The following is a 17,954-nucleotide window of genomic DNA, read 5'->3' on the forward strand; positions in this document are numbered from 1 at the left end:
GATAGCTCTGCAGAACCTATTTCATAATCAATTAATAAAATAGGTTGAGGGGGAATTATATGACAGTCACATATCAGTGATTCACAAGTTGGGAAATAATTTTGCTGTTGGAAAACTGGGTGAGTTTACACATAAGTTGGCAGACTGCCCAGCACTGCTGCCAGCCACCAGAGAAAACACAGAAGAAGCTGCCAGTTCTTTTATGGTTCTAATACAGCTAAAACAGACAAGTTCTGAGTGACATACATCAGACAGCGGCTGCACTTATCTATATTTTTGTCTGAAATAGGAATAGGTGCACTCGATCCAGAAAAGATATTGCTGAATTTATAATTATTTAGTGCAATTAGTGACAGACCAGCATTAGCCTTGCATTTAGTTAAAGGAACTTTCTGCAGCTCAGCACCAGGGTCACTTATTTAATAAAATAATAATGAAAATATGGTAGAATTGGGACCTTTTTTCAGATACGTACTCATCAGTGCTTCTTTTCTACTTGCACTGAAAACACAAGTTGCTCAGCAGAGATTCAGGCCAAGCCTTCCTGGCTCAGCCTCCCTGGTGTGAGCAGGAGTTACTTAGAACAACTGATGGCTTAAAAATCAATATAAAAAATGGAAGGAATAGCTTGCTAGGAAAGCTGAGGTGATTATGTCATCTCCATGGAGATGGAGCTTGGATGCAATATCATGTGGAATTTTTCCAGATGGACTCCGCTCATTTAGTTTAATATGTGGATAGCCTTGTTCTGAAATCACTATTCTGGTTTAACTTAATTCCTCCTTGAACAGAGGAATTAGTGCATTTGAAATTCATACCTTACCTTAGGCTGAATTGATTTTTTTTTGGTGTTGGACAAGACTTCTGAAGTGTTAGTGAAAAATTTACAGAACCTTACAAAGATTTTATTTAGTTTTGTTCTTAAATTTCAGTTGAATCTAACCAACAGACGTATACTGAATATGTGGATTTCTTTTAGCATGCAAGCAAATCTCCCCCGCGGGGGAAACAGCAATTATTAGTAGCTGTAGTCAGGGTCAAGTAAAGTAGAATGAGCTTCTACTTTAAAGTAGTTAAGAGTTATTTCAAAATGCAGAAGAAGGTTATTTCTCAGTAGCAAGCTCATTTGTGCTATCAGGCATCCACTTAATTTACTACTATACATTGAAGAAAATCTTGGGCTTGTACATGTTAAGAACTTACAGTGTCCATAGTTAGTGACATCATGAGATTTAAATGGTGAGTGTGACTCTGAGCACTTGAAGTTCAAGTTTATGATTAAGGTGAAGAAGAATCGTCTCCTAACTTTCTAGATGATCCAGGTTATAATGGAAAGACAATCTAAATATGACACTTTTATGTGCGATTTGTGGCCATTACTTTTCAGTGACGTTTTCACAACTTAAGTGGGAAGTAATGCTGTACAGCCTTCCAAAAACTGAGTCTGACACACGCAGTTGTCCCTCATTAGCACCTGGGACACAGTTTGCTAAGACTGTCTTGATACAGTGCTACTAAAATTCACCAAGAGTTATGCAATGATTAAACTTGTTCATTGAAAATATTATTTTTTCATTCAAATTTTATTCTGCTCTGCTCTTTGGTCTTTTTTCCATGTCATTAGTTTGGTTTGTTCATCAGACCTCCTCTCTAATTGCTTCTTTTCCCTCCTTTTTTCCCTTTTGCACCTTTCTTATTGTCTTTTGTAAACCACACTATAACTTGATAATGTTTCGACAGTCCTGGGAGACGCTGGTGCAAAATATGTTTTACATTAGGAGAGATAAACTGCACATTTTCAGCAGAATATTGAAACACATGGTAGGTCCCATTACTGATGTGTTCCTCTCCTTCACTCTAGGTCCGCTTGATGATCACAGACGCTGCAAGACACAAGCTCCTTGTACTAACTGGGCAGTGCTTTGAAAACACAGGAGAACTCATTCTTCAGTCAGGATCCTTTTCCTTCCAGAACTTCATTGAGATCTTCACGGATCAAGAGGTGTGTTTGGAAAAGTGTCTTCCATGCTTTGTTTATGGGCTGGCAGAGCTTTCTAGAAGACGAAAAATGGCCCTCTGTGTTGTTGGAGTTAGCATCAGCAGCCTGATGCTTATGCTCTTTACTCTTCATTATAGGCTTTCTTTCAAAACATTTATTTAATTTACTTTCGACTTGATATAAATTGCTTAACAAAAGAATTAAATTTTAGTTTGGAGAATTAAATTGTAACTTCCAGGAACAGAAAATCAAGGAACCTTTTGACCATGTAAGAAGATACCGCTGTGTGTAAAACATACAGGTTGTTTATCTAAGGTGCACATAGAAAGCAGTCAAATTGATCTTGACACCAGGTTCTTGCCTGGTAGTAGCTAAATAATAGGTGACATTAAATAAGGCAGAAGCTGTCTGTTGGAATAGCTGTAGTTTTTTGCACTGCCTACTTGCTTGGCTTCTTTATAGTAATTTTTAAAATTTGGCCAGTGAAATCTATACATCTTGTGATTTCTATGTGCCAAAATGATAAGTATGAAATATACCAGTATTTAATGCCATTTGTTTCATGACTTGTTATTTTGCTGTCTTGCTTAATGTACTGTGTCTGAAAGCTCCCATAGGGCAGGAACCCATAGTAAACAGGCTGTCACACTTAATTTGGCTGCTGTGTAAAGTATATATTTAAGTAAACTATATGGCTGCATCCCTAGGAACTTAGTTTCCAAAATTAGTTAGGAGCATGTCAGTGGAGTGAGATTTGACAGTTCAGCGCTGAAAAAGCAAAGTTTGCATGAGCTCCAGCATGACCTTATTGTATTCATTTGATCTCATTCTCGAAGCCTCTTTGTTCAGTGTGTGGTTGTAGGGTTGGGCAGAGAGCTGTGTTCCTGCTCTCTGAAACATGCGTGATGCCTAAAACTCACCGACAGTTCGCAGAGTTACTTTTCTATGAAATTGCAAACCTGAGCTCCTTGCATCTTGGGCTAATTAGTGACACATAATTACTTTCTGACTACAGGCAAAACTAGGGGCAAATCCTACTGTTAGTGTTAGGAAGTGAAATTGTTGGCTGGAAAGCGGAGGGATGGTGGTTGGACATGAGTTACAGCCGCCAAGGGATTGCCGCAGTGGTAGGCCTGTAGAGCATACTCCCGTGGCCTATGAGTAGGGCTCACTTGGCTCATCCCCGCAGCTGGCAGCAAGCTCACCAGACAGCCAGCGTGACTCTTTGAAAGTGTTGGCTTCCAGCCTATTGTTTCTGAAGCCTTGGGCTTTCACTGCTTCTACAAGATTTCACAAAAGCAAAGAAAAATCACATTTGCCATACTGCAGTCTGTGTATGCAACGTGTTTTAAGGGATCCCATTACCGGGAAATTTTTAGGTGGTCTACAAATTGTAAAAAAGGTTAGAAAAAAGAACTAGGAAAAAAGGTTAGAAAAAGTACCTAGAAAATAAGTGGTTAGCGGTTTTCTAAGTGTTGATCAGAAGAAAGAATTCCTGTGCTGTCCTGACCTTGTACCTTGGCAGTGTTAGGTTTAGGTTGAACTCAATGATCTCAAGAGTCTTTTCCAGCCTAAACGATTCTGTGATTCTATAACTATGTAAGGTTTGATGAGTACTGTGTAGAGTCGGTGTTTCTGCCCTCTGCCCATTTTTCTTCACTGCACCAAACCTGAACTGGTCATGGGGTGTGCTTACAAATAAGTAAATGCCCTTTGGGGGATACTCTTGGGAAGTCTAACTCAGAAATCCACCTGTAGCCTGCGGAACTCCCTGCAGGCAATGCCTAAAAGTGGTGTTTTCAACCTCTGCTGTGCCAGAAGACTGAAGATGTCCCATCCCACTGCCTCTGCAAGCACAGTTAGCAGAGGAAAACCTCTCTTTTTGCCTTTGTGGTCCAGGGTAGGAAACAATCTTGTGTTTTCTCTGAGCAGCCAACTTGCTGTTTGCCTCCACCAGCTGTGACATGTTTAAAACTTGAGGATTCCTCAACAGATATCTCTCAGTGCTTGAAAAGATGATCAGGTTCACAAATACGTTTGTTTGCTCCCAGAGTGACTTTGGATCCAGAGAAGAGAAGGAGCAGTTACAGCTCTGTGTTATGAAATAGCGTAAGCAGTGGAACTGCTGATATCCTTGGGGTCACCATTTGAAATGCAAATCCATTGAGGCCTTTTCTGGGGCTTTCCTGAACTTGCTATTCCTAACAGATATAATCTATGTCTGGAATAATTTTTCTCCAGCTTTTCAACGGCCTGCGATACCAGTGGCTTAACGCTGCCTGCATTATGCATGCCAACTTTTAGTAGCATAGAAAGTCAGAATTTAGGAGTATGAAGCAGAAATCCAAATATGGTATAACATAAATTGGAGAGGACTAACCCCAAAACTTGGCCCAGTATATATTCTTTAGCCCAGTGTATTGCTGTCTGATTTTTTTATCTAGCCAGAAAATTGGCCCTACATGAGAAACAGTCTGTACTCATTATCTCCTTATGTGTGCTACAGGCTTGGATTTATTCATGCAGAGGAAGTGATCTTTTACTACTTTTGTCTCTCCCTAATAATATGTTTTCAACCCTGACCAGAGACACAGCATAAGGAGTATCCTTGAGATCCTAAATCCATTTCGGAGCTGTAGTCTGTGTAGTCTTTCTTATTTCTGCAATATGCAACAGAAATGGTTCTCCTATTTGCTTTATCTTTTATCCTTTTTCAGCCTTCCCTCCTTTTATTTTGTTTGGCTTTGTTTTTAATTTGGTCCTTTTCAGACAAAGCTATGTCTGACATATGGGTGAGATTTATTTATGCTCATGTCACGTGGTTTAGATACCAAGTAAGACCGACAAAGGAAGATAGAAAATATTTATTTTCTGCTTTATTTAGGTATTGGTTAGATTATTTTTGTTTGGATAACAGCCACTGCATCTTTGTTGAGTTTTATTTTTGGTAAATGCTGAAAATAAATTATGTAACACAAAGGAAGTGAGACATACACACACAGAGGCCCAGAGATCTACTGCAGTCAAACATCATTAATTTTTTATATATTCATTTCTTCTGCTGATTCAGCTTGTGGTTCAGGACTTTCAAATTATTCAGCTGTAGCATAATCTATATCATCTTTATGAAAACTGTTCTTATAGCTCAAACTGACAATTGAATTGAATCTCTGCAAAGAAGACTGTTGTATTTTGCCTGTTGCTGTGTTGGCGTATTTTGCACTGACATTTTATGTCTGAATTACTTCTTTAAAGAATAAGTTTACATAATTTGGTGGTCTCTTTGTTAAGAGCAAGTAGAACAGAAATGGGTTATGTTTAATCTAATTACCAGTAAAAACAAAAAAAAAAGCTCAAATGAAAGTATCTGTGGAACTGGGGGCAGGTATAAAATATGTCATACTCTTTAATGTTTGTTTGTCTACTAATCTGGGACCATCAAATATTGTTTTTTTAGTTCAGGCTGGAACAGAACAAGTTTTTCATATTGTGGCACAGAACAACTTTTTTTCCGTGCCTTTATTTTAGCAGATGGTTTTGGTACTAGCATGTTATCAAATACTGTCAAAATTAATGGAGTTATTCTAAATTTCAACTTTTGTGGTTCATGAGTTTAAAATCAAAATAATGACAAGAGCATTTTTAACCCCAACACTTCTTTTCTGGCTTTTTCTTGAGCCCTGTACCTCACAGTCTCAGAAATATGAAACTTCTATCTGTTTGCATTTCTGAAGCAATAACTCATTTCTTTGTGTTCTGAAAAACTCTCCTGCAGTCAGTCAGGCTAATCTGGAAGTGGTGCTGGCTTTTTGGGAGCCAGCCTGCAGAAAGAACTGCAGTAACGATGGTATGGTGGAATATGACATGACAGAAGGGGTGAGGAAGGTGGCTGCCCTTGGGAAGATGCTGACCTCCTCTTGGTTGCAGTTACTCTCTGCCTGTGAAGAGGATGTGCTTTGTCCCTTAGATATTTGGCTGTCTCTTCTGGATGGACTGGGGCAGCAGGGACACTCATGAGCCAATGGTAGATACAGTGGTGGCTCCGGTGGCGTTAGCCTTGTAGTTCTCATACCCTCTCAATAAAAAAGCTTGTACCATCCTCCTGTAAAAGGTGGAGGTGGGAAGGGGGAATCTTGCGGTACTGTCATCCTTTGGGCAATAGGGACCAGGAATAAGGTCAAAAAAGGAATCCTTCTTTGTATTTAAAAAAAATGCAGTAGTAAACTAATCGTGTTTCCAGGTTCCTTTAGCTTCTAGGATGGGTACTCACCAGTGCAGAAGTGAATGAAAAGGGTTTTATCTATCTTATCAGGAAATATCATGTTCTGACATTAATTGTCATTAAAAAATTAATTTACATTCATCTTCTTGTGTTTTTGTTTTACAACCCTAGATTGGTGAATTACTGAGCACCACACACCCTGCCAACAAAGCCAGTCTAACTCTTTTCTGCCCTGAGGAAGGAGACTGGAAAAATTCCAACCTTGACAGACACAACCTTCAAGACTTCATTAACATTAAACTCAATTCAGCTTCCATACTGCCTGAAATGGAAGGACTGTCTGAATTCACAGAGTATCTGTCAGAATCAGTAGAAGTGCCATCACCTTTTGACATTTTGGAACCTCCAGCTTCAGGAGGCTTCTTGAAACTCTCCAAACCCTGCTGTTACATTTTCCCAGGGGGAAGAGGGGACTCCGCATTGTTTGCAGTGAATGGATTCAACATGCTTATCAACGGAGGATCTGAAAGAAAATCTTGCTTTTGGAAACTTATCCGGCACTTGGACAGGGTAGATTCCATTCTGCTCACTCACATTGGAGATGACAACCTGCCAGGAATCAATAGCATGCTTCAGCGAAAAATAGCTGAACTAGAAGAGGAACAGTCCCAAGGGTCTACTACTAACAGTGACTGGATGAAAAATCTGATCTCACCTGATTTGGGAGTTGTATTCCTTAATGTACCTGAGAACCTGAAGAACCTGGATCCTAGCTTTAGGGTGAAAAGGAGTGTAGAAGAAGCTTGTTTTACTCTCCAGTATTTAAATAAACTGTCTATGAAACCAGAACCTCTTTTCAGAAATGTGGGAAATACCATTGACCCCATCATTTTATTTCAGAAAATGGGAGTTGGCAAGCTTGAGATGTATGTGCTTAATCCTGTCAAAAATAGCAAAGAGATGCAATATTTTATGCAGCAGTGGAGTGGTACTAACAAAGATAAAGCTGAATTCCTGCTACCAAATGGCCAAGAACTAGACATTCCATTATCCTACTTCACCTCTGTCTCATCCCTGATTGTGTGGCATCCAGCTAATCCTGCAGAAAAAATAATCCGAGTTCTGTTTCCTGGAAACAGCACTCAATACAACATTCTAGAAGGACTAGAAAAACTCAAACACTTAGACTTCCTTAAACAACCAGTGGTTACACAAAAAGACCTAACTGGCAATGTTGCTAGTCCGGCTGTGAAACAAGCAAAGTTGAAACAACGAACAGACAGCAAGGAGAGTCTCAAGCCTGCTGCAAAGACACCACCAAGCAAACCTGTCAGAAAAGAATCTAAAGAAGAAACACCAGAGCCCACAAAGCCTAGTCCAGCATTGGAAAAGCCTCAGAAGCTGGAAAGCAAAGAAAAAGTTCCAGTTAAAAAAGAGAAACCAGTAAAAGTAGAGACCAAACCTATAGTGGCAGAAAAAGACATAACAAGTAAAGAAGAGCAAATAGTAAAATGTGAAACTCCTGAAAAACAAGGTACAGATATAAAACTAAAGGCATCAAAGGAGAAGTCAGTGAAAAAGGAAGTCAAAGCAAAACCTGAAGAAAAGAAAGAGGAAAAAGAAAAACCAAAGAAAGAGGTTTCTAAAAAAGAGGAGAAAACACCCATCAAAAAAGAGGAAAAACCCAAAAAAGAAGAGATCAAGAAAGAAGTTAAAAAAGAGGTGAAAAAGGAAGAGAAGAAGGAAACAAAGAAGGAAGTGAAGAAAGAAGCTTCACCAAAGGAAGCTAAAAAAGAAGCTAAACAAGAAGAGAAGAAGGAAATTAAGAAGGAAGAAAAAGAAGCCAAAAAGGACATAAAAAAGGTTCCTAAAGAAACAAAGAAGACAGCTACTCCTTCGTCTGATGCCAAAAAGCCAGCAGCAAAGCCTAAATCACAAAAGAAGGAGGAACCTGCTAAAAAAGAAGCAGTACCTGCTGGAAAGCCAAAGGAAAAAGGAAAAATTAAGACTGTGAAGAAGGAGATCAAAGTCAGTGAAGCCCAAGCTGCCCTTGCAGCAGTTGGAGTTGCTGCCACAACTGTTGCAGCAGTAGCAGCTGCAGAAATTACAGCCAGTGGAAAGGAACTTGAAGCGGAGAGATCCCTTATGTCTTCACCAGAGGATTTAACAAAGGATTTTGAGGAATTGAAAGCTGAAGAAGTTGAAACGATAAAAGAAACAAAACCTCAAGTTGCACTTATAGAAGATGAACTGAAATTCACTGGCACCGTACAAAAAGAGGCCTTTGAAGTACAAAAAGAAAAATTAGATAATGAAGGACCTGCCGAGTCCTCTGATGAAGGTATAACTACCACAGAGGCTGAGGGTGAATGTGAACAAACACCTGAAGAATTGGAACCTGTGGAAAAGCACAGGGTTGATGACAATGAAAAGTTTGAAGATGAGGGAACTGGCTTGGAAGAATCATCTGAAGCAGGAGATTATGAGGAAAAGGCAGAGACAGAAGAAGCTGAAGAAAGAGGTGAAGATGAAGAAGCAAAGACACCCCTGGACACCACAAAAACATATATAGAGGAAGGAAGAAAAATTGAAGAGAGCTCAGAAGAAATAATGGCTGAAGCAGATACTAACATTAAAGATGAAAAATATATTGAAAAGGCAGATTATGAGGCATCAGATGAACGGGCTGAGGAAGACAGGGAAGAAGCAATAGAAAAGGCAGAAACTGAAGAGACTGAAGAGGAGGAAGACAAAGCAGAGGACATCAGAGATGAAGAGGAAACTGAAAAGATAGAAGCTGAAGAAGATTATGTCATGGCTGTGGTAGACAAAGCTGCAGAAGCTGGTGAAGTTGAAGACAAATATGGCCTACTCATAATTACACCAACAAAACGCTCAGCACCTCAGTCTCCAGCAGTTGAACCAGCCTCTTCTATCCATGATGAGACATTACCTGGTGGTTCAGAAAGTGAAGCCACTGTTTCTGATGAAGAAAACAGAGAAGACCAACCTGAGGAATTCACTGCTACTTCGGGTTACACACAGTCTACCATCGAAATATCCAGTGAACCAACCCCGATGGATGAAATGTCGACACCTCGGGATGTCATGAGTGATGAAACTAACAACGAGGAAAGTGAGTCACCCTCTCAGGAGTATGTGAACATTACCAAGTATGAGACATCACCGTACTCTCAAGAGTTTGGCAGACCTAAACTTTCTCCACTTCCAGATGCTTTTAATGGATTATCTGAAGGATCCAAAACAGAGGCCACAGAAGGTAAAGACTATAATGCCTCAGCTTCCACCATCTCACCACCTTCTTCATTAGAGGAAGACAAATTCTGCAAATCTGCATTCCAAGATGTATACCGGCAAAAAGAAAGTGAAATCCAAGGCACCACTAAATTAGAAATCAAAGAACCCCATCAAGAAGATGTTGGTGGAAAACGTAGCCCAGCCAAGAGTCCAGCTGACAGTTTGTCCCCTCCATCACCTGTTGCCAAAACACCACTGAGTGAACGTAGTGTGAACTTTTCACTCACTCCGAATGAGATCAAGGTCTCATCTGAGCCTGTCCCCATTGCTACATTGCCTGATGTGCGTCAGGAAGTTGCTGAAGAGCACTGTGCAAGCCCTGAAGATAAAACGTTAGAAGTAGCATCTCCCTCACAGTCTGCTGCTGGTAGTGCTGGCCATACACCTTATTATCAGTCTCCCACTGATGAAAAGTCCAGTCAGCTTCCCTCTGAAACTAGTGAGAAGTCAACAGAAGCTCCTGTTAGCTTTGAATTCAGTGAAGTCAAAGATGAATCTGCAAAACCCAGAATAAGCCCTATGGATGAGCCTGTGCCAGATTCAGAATCTCCTATTGAAAAGGTTCTCTCACCTTTACGGAGTCCACCACTGATAGGTTCAGAGGCCGCTTATGATGCGTTTTTGAGTGCTGATTTAAAGTCTCCCACCAGAGATTACAGGAGTCCTCCTGGGGGGAAATCTGAAAAAGAAAAATCACCTGTTCAGATGAGCCCAGCTTCTGAAGCTAGCTCTGTGGGCCTTTTCCAAGAAAAACAAGATGATAAAAGCATGGAGTTTATGGTAATTAAGGAAGGATTCAGCCTAGAAAGGAAAATGGAAGATACAGAACCCAGCAGCTCCCAGTCTTCACTGATCTTGGATGAGAGGAAGTTAGCAAGTGATCTCTCACCTACTCAAATAGATATCAGTCAATTTGGTTCTTTAAAAGAAGATACAAAAATGTCTATTTCTGAAGGCACTGTTTCTGACAAGTCTGCAACACCTGTTGATGAAGTTATAGCAGAAGACACCTATTCCCATATAGAAGGAGTAGCTTCTGTATCTACAGCATCTGTCGCTACTAGTTCATTTCCAGAACCAACTACTGATGATGTATCTCCTTCTTTGCATGCTGAGGTTGGATCTCCCCACTCTACCGAAGTTGATGATTCCCTTTCAGTGTCAGTAGTACAAACACCAACAACTTTTCAGGAAACCGAAATGTCTCCATCTAAGGAAGAGTGCCCAAGGCCCATGTCAATTTCTCCACCAGATTTCTCACCTAAAACTGCAAAATCAAGAATGTTGGTGCATGATCATAGATCTCCTGAGCAGTCAACTATGTCAGTAGAATTTGGTCAAGAGTCCCCTGAGCAGTCTTTAGCAATGGACTTTAGTAGGCAGTCTCCAGAATATCCTACTGTAGGCACTAGTATACACCATATATCTGAAAATGGACCAACAGAAGTAGATTATAGCCCTTCAGATATACAGGAGCCTACTTTTGCACGGAAGATTTCCCCTGTGGAGCAGTCGTCGTACTCTCAGGAGAAAGATACTTCAGAAATTATTTCAGTTTCTCAAATTGAAGCATCATCATCAACTTCATCAGCTCATACACCTTCCCAGGTAACTTCACCACTGCCAGAGGAAACTTTTTCAGGTGCTGTTCCACCCAGAGATATGTCACTACATTCTTCTTTTACCTCAGAAAAGGTGCAGAGCCTAGGAGAAAAGCTGTCACCGAAGTCTGACCTATCTCCATTAACTCCAAGGGAATCTTCTCCTTTGTACTCTCCTAGTTTTCCAGATTCACCTTCTGCAATCACAGAAGCAGTGCCAGCTAGTCACACTCCTTCATTGTCACTGCAAATGTCCTCTGTCAAAGCATTTGGTTACCAGGAACCCCTAACAAAGCACAGTCCAGAACCTTTACTCAGTCCAGAAAAAGAAGATTCAGAGAAAAGCAGCAGGTCACCAGAAGAACTTAGTTATTCTTATGAGGCCACAGAGAAAACAACTAGGTCACCAGAGGATATTAGCTACTCCTATGAGGCAGTTGGAAAATCTACTAGATCACCTCAGACTACGGATTATTCCTATGAGACAACTGGGAAAACTACTAGGTCACCTGAGGCCACAGAGTATTCCTATGAGATAATTGCAAAAAATATGAGGTCATCTGAGGCCACAGATTATTCTTATGAGATGACAGGCAAAACCACCAGGTCACCAGAGGCCATGGATTATTCCTATGAGACAACTGGGAAAGCCACCAGGTCCCCTGGGACCACAGATTATTCCTATGAGACAACAGGGAAAACCACCAAATCACCTGAGGCCACAGATTACTCCTATGAGATAATTGGGAAAACCACCAAATCACCTGAGGCCTCGGATTATTCCTATGACAGAATTGCGAAAGCTACAAGATCACCTGATACTACGGATTACTCCTATGAGACAACTGGGAGAACCACCAGGTCACCAGAGGCCATGGTTTACTCCTGTGAGGCAACTGGGAAAGCTTCCAGTTCACCTGAAGCCACAGACTACTCCTTTGAGACAACTGGGAGAGCCTCCAGATCACCTGAAGCCACTAGCTATTCCTATGAAGCAAGTGCATATTTTACTCCAGGGAAATCGTTAGCAGAATCCCGTCAAGATGTTGACTTATGCCTTGTGTCCTCTTGTGAATATAAACATCCCAAAACTGAACTTTCACCCTCATTTATCAACCCAAACCCCCTTGAGTGGTTTGCAAGTGAAGAACAGTCTCAAGATCAAGAGAAGCTATTAACTCAATCTGGGGGAGCCCAGCCACCCTCTGGGGGAAAGCAGCAAGGGCGGCAGTGCGATGAAACCCCTCCTACGTCCGTAAGCGAGTCTGCCCCATCTCAGACTGATTCAGATGTTCCCCCCGAGACGGAGGAATGTCCTTCCATCACTGCAGATGCTAACATTGACTCGGAAGATGAATCAGAAACCATTCCGACGGACAAGACAATTACGTACAAACACATTGACCCACTGCCTGTCCCACTGCAGGATCAGAGCCCTTCCCCTAGGCACCCTGATGTTTCCATGGTTGATCCAGAGGCTCTTCCTGTTGATCAGAATTTGGGTAAACCTTTGAAGAAAGACCTCAAAGAAAAGACAAAGACAAAAAAGCAGGGTACTAAGACCAAGTCGTCTTCTCCTGTTAAAAAAAGTGATGGTAAATCAAAACAAGTGGCTTCACCAAAGCCAGCAATAAAAGAATCTTTAGACAAAATTTCTAAAACAGCTTCTCTAAAAAAGAAGGAGTCTGTGGAGAAGTTAATGAAAAATATATCTTCTCCACAATCAAAATCTCGAGTGGAAGAGAAAGATAAGGACACCAAGAATGCAGCAAATACAACATCCAAGTCAGCAAAGAATGCAACCACAGGTAAAGATAAGTAGCACTTCCCTAGTGTTAAGATTTTCTTAGTTCTTGTAGTGAAGTTAGTTTGCCTTTGTATCAGCTGAGGATGTGGTTTGTAGCAAATCCCCAAAGAAAGTCCAGGTTTTAAGTATAAATCCAGTGTGTAAGAGACCACATTTAAATGCATGAAATTCACTAAATTAACTTTTGTAATCTGAGAAACTTGATGTGTCAATTTGCTCAGAGAGTACATAAAATATAAAGAACTTAATACTAGCTGTCTAAGCTGTTAAGCAGCTAATAGAATTAAAAGTACCACTTTTGTAGGTGAATGAAATCAGCAGCAAAGTGAACCGCTTTATTCATTCTAAGAAACAAGTAAGCACAATTCTCTTAACATAAATTACTGCAATTTAATATTGTGGGAGACAAAGGTACTATCAGCCATTGGATGCTCTTATTACTTTGCTGGATTCATTTTAAAAGGGGTATTTTAAAAAATTATTACAGTAGTCAGAGCTCTTTCAGTGAACTGAGCAGGTACATCACATAATCCGGTTAAAGTCTTATGCCGTCAGTGATGACTAAGCATACAGAAAGTTAATGTCATTTTGAATGACTGTGGTGTATTCTAAGTAGTAATAAAATATGAATTAGATTACTGAAGGAGGCATTTTGCTAATCTGTTGTTTCCGGCAAATCGTGTTAGAGAGCGTATGGGGGATACTTTGATTTTGCTGTTGTCAGGACTGATATTCTGTTGAAAGCTTTTTTACAAGAAGCAGGTCTGGGATTCAGTACAAACAAACCAGCATTCAACCGTCTTTAGCTTCCCCATTTTAGGTGGTCCGCTGTTCCTTATTTACACCATCGTTTGCTTGTCTCTGTTAGTAGATGCATTTCAAAGCAGCAGTATAGGTCCTTGTGCTTTACATTTCTCCAGCACTTTAGCTCTATATGAGATTCTTTTTCCTTAAAGCATACTTCTCAGGTATACACTAGAGCAGAAGACAAGGCTCTATTTGATAATGGTATGTAAGCGTAAAATGTAACATCTAATATTTTATCCAGTGTTGGTATCCACAGTTCAGAAAGGTATATCACAGATTTTTTATGATAAAAGATTTCATAACATAACCAGTAGTAAAAACTCTCTAATTCAGTAAATCTTATCATATCATGATGCTTATTTGGCATATTGCCTTATGATGAACATGCTAGACAACTGTAATGGACTTTGCTGGCCTTACAGTTGCGACCCCGGATAGAGTGTATTGCTCAGATAATCGTTCACGAAACTTCATCCTCTGTACCAACATGGGCAGGCTAGTAGAACATAAATGGTGATCATCTGGATAAAATTGTTAATTGAATCCTGATTTTCAGTTCACACCATAATCCAGTGCGTAGCAAAGGCTGCTATTTTTGGATAGTATTTTTAAACTTTGAACTTCCTTTCCGCTGAAGCTCTTCTTAGAAAAAGTACTATACTACTTACAGCAGCAAAAACATGCCCCCTGCTACTTTTTGTGAGAAGTAGCTAATTTGCGCGTACAAATAACGATCCAGCAGGCAAACAAACACTTGTTCTCCATTCCCTGAAGTAATTGCTTTACAGGTTTCTCTTTCCTCCCAAGTTCCTCTTTGACCCTCTTTCTGCTCACGTGTAATATCTTCCTGATGCACCTGTAAGGCAGCCTGAGCATACCAACAGCTACCATGTCTTGCTGTGTGCAGATACCCCAAATCTCAGGAGTGCCTCAAATCTGCATGGCACCTTACGTGAGCCTAGGTTTTATAGTTGTGCACATCTGAGACTTTCAAAAAGTTGTACTTCTCAACCTGAAAAATAACACCACCGTCTGTTGAGTGGTAATTCAGTAATCACAGCCCTGCATACTAATTGTTGCATAACAGTAGTATATTACTGGGAAGGGTTCAGTGAACTTTTGGTTATGTGGTAGTGAGGTTTTATTGTATTATGTAGTTACAGTTATTCAAGTTTTTCCTCCCATTACAATCATAATTGGGATACAACAAAACTGGAACGTAACAGTAGACGTAGGAGGGTAATGCCATAATTGGACGCATCTCACCTCAGCTGTTATAACAGTAATTAATAAATGCATGTTTTTAACCCACCTGTGATATATTCTTTTGTTGTTTGATTTCCAAAGGACCTGGGAATACTAAGGCCGTAAAAGCTACAGCAGTGCCTCCCGGACCTCCGGTGTATTTGGATCTGGTGTACATTCCCAACCACAGCAACAGCAAGAACGTTGATGTTGAGTTTTTCAAGAGGGTGCGATCATCCTACTATGTCGTGAGCGGGAACGATTCTGCGGCTGATGAGCCAAGCAGGGCTGTTCTGGACTCCCTGCTTGAGGGCAAGGCACAGTGGGAGAGTAACATGCAGGTAGGGTCCTCACTAGTATCTCTACCTGGAAGTTTAGTCTTCTCTGGGAAGCAACTATGGGAAGCCGGAGTGCCTCTGGAGTGGATGGCGGCTGCTAGGGAATGGGGTCCCCAGTCTGTGCACTTCGCTTCACTGACGATGTGAGAGGACACCCGAGTGAGGCACAGAGCTGCATCGCACGCAGCCGCTCCCCCATTTCTGGCCCTTCTGACCTGTTTCTGGTGAATAAAACAGTTGAGAGCTGGTTTACAGGGCCATTTCGCTGTTCTGTCTTGTTGCTATAACATATATGGTCTGAGTTTAGAAACATTGTGGTTTGTAAGTAGGAAAGAAAGGTGAATGTTTCATGGTTTATATGTAATCACGTACACTTGGAAACTTCATGTACCTTCCATCACGATAAATAAGTAAACAAAAATTTTGGCCAAAATCTGAAGAGCTATCAGTGCAGCCTACAGACTGCTACTTCTCTGGAAAGCTGCATCTCAACACCTTACAAAACCAAGGTTTTATTTTGATAAACTACTTCTTTGCAGTAATTTTACTTTACCTACATATTTACTTATTTCCTTTTATCCACCCATTTATTTATTCAAGTATTTATTGCATAAAACCCCACTCCTTCCAAAAGGGAAACATACGGATTGGATGGGGCTTCTTACAGAGATGTTTTTCTTATCACCTGTTTCTGTTGTCCGTTCCTCAGGACTTCTCCTGTTTTGTGTTGCAGGTGACTTTAATCCCAACTCATGACTCAGAAGTGATGAGAGAATGGTACCAAGAGACCCATGAGAAACAGCAGGACCTCAACATCATGGTTTTGGCAAGCAGCAGCACTGTTGTTATGCAAGATGAATCTTTTCCTGCATGCAAGATTGAACTGTAAGAATGAGACCGTGCACCACAAGATTAAACTTTGTTTCCAGAAATTCTTCAGTTTGAAAACACCTTTTCTAAAAATTCAACTCATCTATTTCAACTGCTGAACTACATACCTGCCAAATGCTATACTGTGTCATGGTGATGCAAGTCACTAATATTTTTCAGTCTTTGCTGATTGCTAAGGGAAATAATAGTATTCCCATAGTAGGGTTCAAATTACTGTGAAAATACAGATACAGTTTCATCTCCACTGAACGTTTGGAAACCATGTACTAGCAACCCCAACTGACTTCTGCATTTGCCCTCTAAAGAAACAAAAAGAGAGAGAAAGAGAGAGAGGAGTAGGAGGAGAAAGAAATAAGTAATTAGATCTGCATTAGTCTCATGGCAACTGATGTATTACTTACGGAATTCTGCTTATGCTCTCACTTGAAAATAAAGCTTTAAATTTGTATCAATCTGAGCCTATTGCAAGGGGGATCCTTTTTTTCTTTTACAAAATTAAGTTGGCTGGAAAATAAAAAGAAACAGAATGTGGCTAGGAAGGGATGTACAACCTAAATGCTCATCAGCAGTTTTCCACTTTAATTTGTACTCTGCATACTGACATACCATAACAATCATAGGCCAAATATGCACATATTCTGCACCCCATCCAGAAGTCTGAGACCTTTCTTTCAACATGCAGAATTGTGGGTCTAAGGCATGCTCCCAGTGAAAGTCCACTCACTCCAGCCAGAAATGACCAGTCGACATGCTTAAACACCCATGTCCACTGTCGATTAACTGAAGCAAAATACCAAAGCGGTCGGGAGTATATACAGTAGACAATTTGCCTTAGGAAGTGACTTGAATGTACAAAGAAACTTGATGCACTTATTTTTTAATGTTGAGACAGCAAATTTATAAAACATCTGTGTAGGATCATAATTACACCAGTAAAGAAGTGTGAGCGTGCACGTGTGGTACTAGAAACCTATCTGACTGGTCAAACGGCTTGGTGCTATGAATTATGTATGTTAGTTATGTGAACGCTTCACTGATGCACCTGGACAGCTCAACAAGACAAGGTGAGCATTTTTTGGAAAGCTTCTTTTGTACTGTGGAAGCAAGATTGAAGTGATGTCCAGTATCAGAGTTACAAAACTTGGTGAAACATTCAGAATGATGAAAAAGGTTACCTGTGAGCCTGTACAGTATTCAACCTTCCTTTGTCTTACCTTATTTTATTTGTTTAATTTAAGGGTGAATATGGGAACAAATGTACAGAAACCTTTTTTTTTAGTGCTGCGTGAACTTTTAATAGATGAACTTTTAACAAACATTTCCGTTTACAGGAAAATGCAAAGAAGAATTTTTCTGGTGAAGGCAATTTTTTTAGTAGTTTTGTAAGATAGATGAATAATGTTGCTTGAGGTTCTGGTGAGAATGAATATTGAAGTAAAATTTATTGAAAATAATCAACTGCCAGTACCTTTTGGGGGGTGGGGGAGTGGAAGGGCACCCTGGTGGTAAAATTAGTCTATTGATGATAATAGAAAATGGAATTTGAAAAGGAGATTGCGTAATACTTACAAGGGTGTAACCTACATTCTCAACCCCCACAAGATCTTGAAAAAATAATAAGCAATAAGCTAAAATAAGTCTCCTCTCCTCCCCTCCTCTCCTCCCCTCTCCTCTCATTTCCTTGTCTTTTACTCTTCCTCTTGCTTCTTCCTTTCCTTTCACTTTC

General features: G+C 40.3%; 1 protein-coding gene across 2 annotated transcripts in view; it reads left to right on the forward strand.

The window, feature by feature from the left end:
• Positions 1 to 17,954, forward strand: part of MAP1B (microtubule associated protein 1B) — a 140,888-nt gene extending 122,934 nt beyond the window's left edge. For both annotated transcript variants that reach the window (XM_054186707.1, XM_054186706.1), the window contains exons 4-7: positions 1,862 to 2,002; positions 6,393 to 12,948; positions 15,102 to 15,340; positions 16,071 to 17,954. In XM_054186707.1, the coding sequence (XP_054042682.1) occupies positions 1,871 to 2,002; positions 6,393 to 12,948; positions 15,102 to 15,340; positions 16,071 to 16,226 (7,083 nt within the window). In that variant the 5' untranslated portion in view covers positions 1,862 to 1,870 and the 3' untranslated portion in view covers positions 16,227 to 17,954. The remainder of the gene's footprint in view (positions 1 to 1,861; positions 2,003 to 6,392; positions 12,949 to 15,101; positions 15,341 to 16,070) is intronic.

Source organism: Rissa tridactyla, chromosome Z (assembly GCF_028500815.1).
Source record: "Rissa tridactyla isolate bRisTri1 chromosome Z, bRisTri1.patW.cur.20221130, whole genome shotgun sequence".
Classification (NCBI taxonomy): Eukaryota; Metazoa; Chordata; class Aves; order Charadriiformes; family Laridae; genus Rissa; species Rissa tridactyla.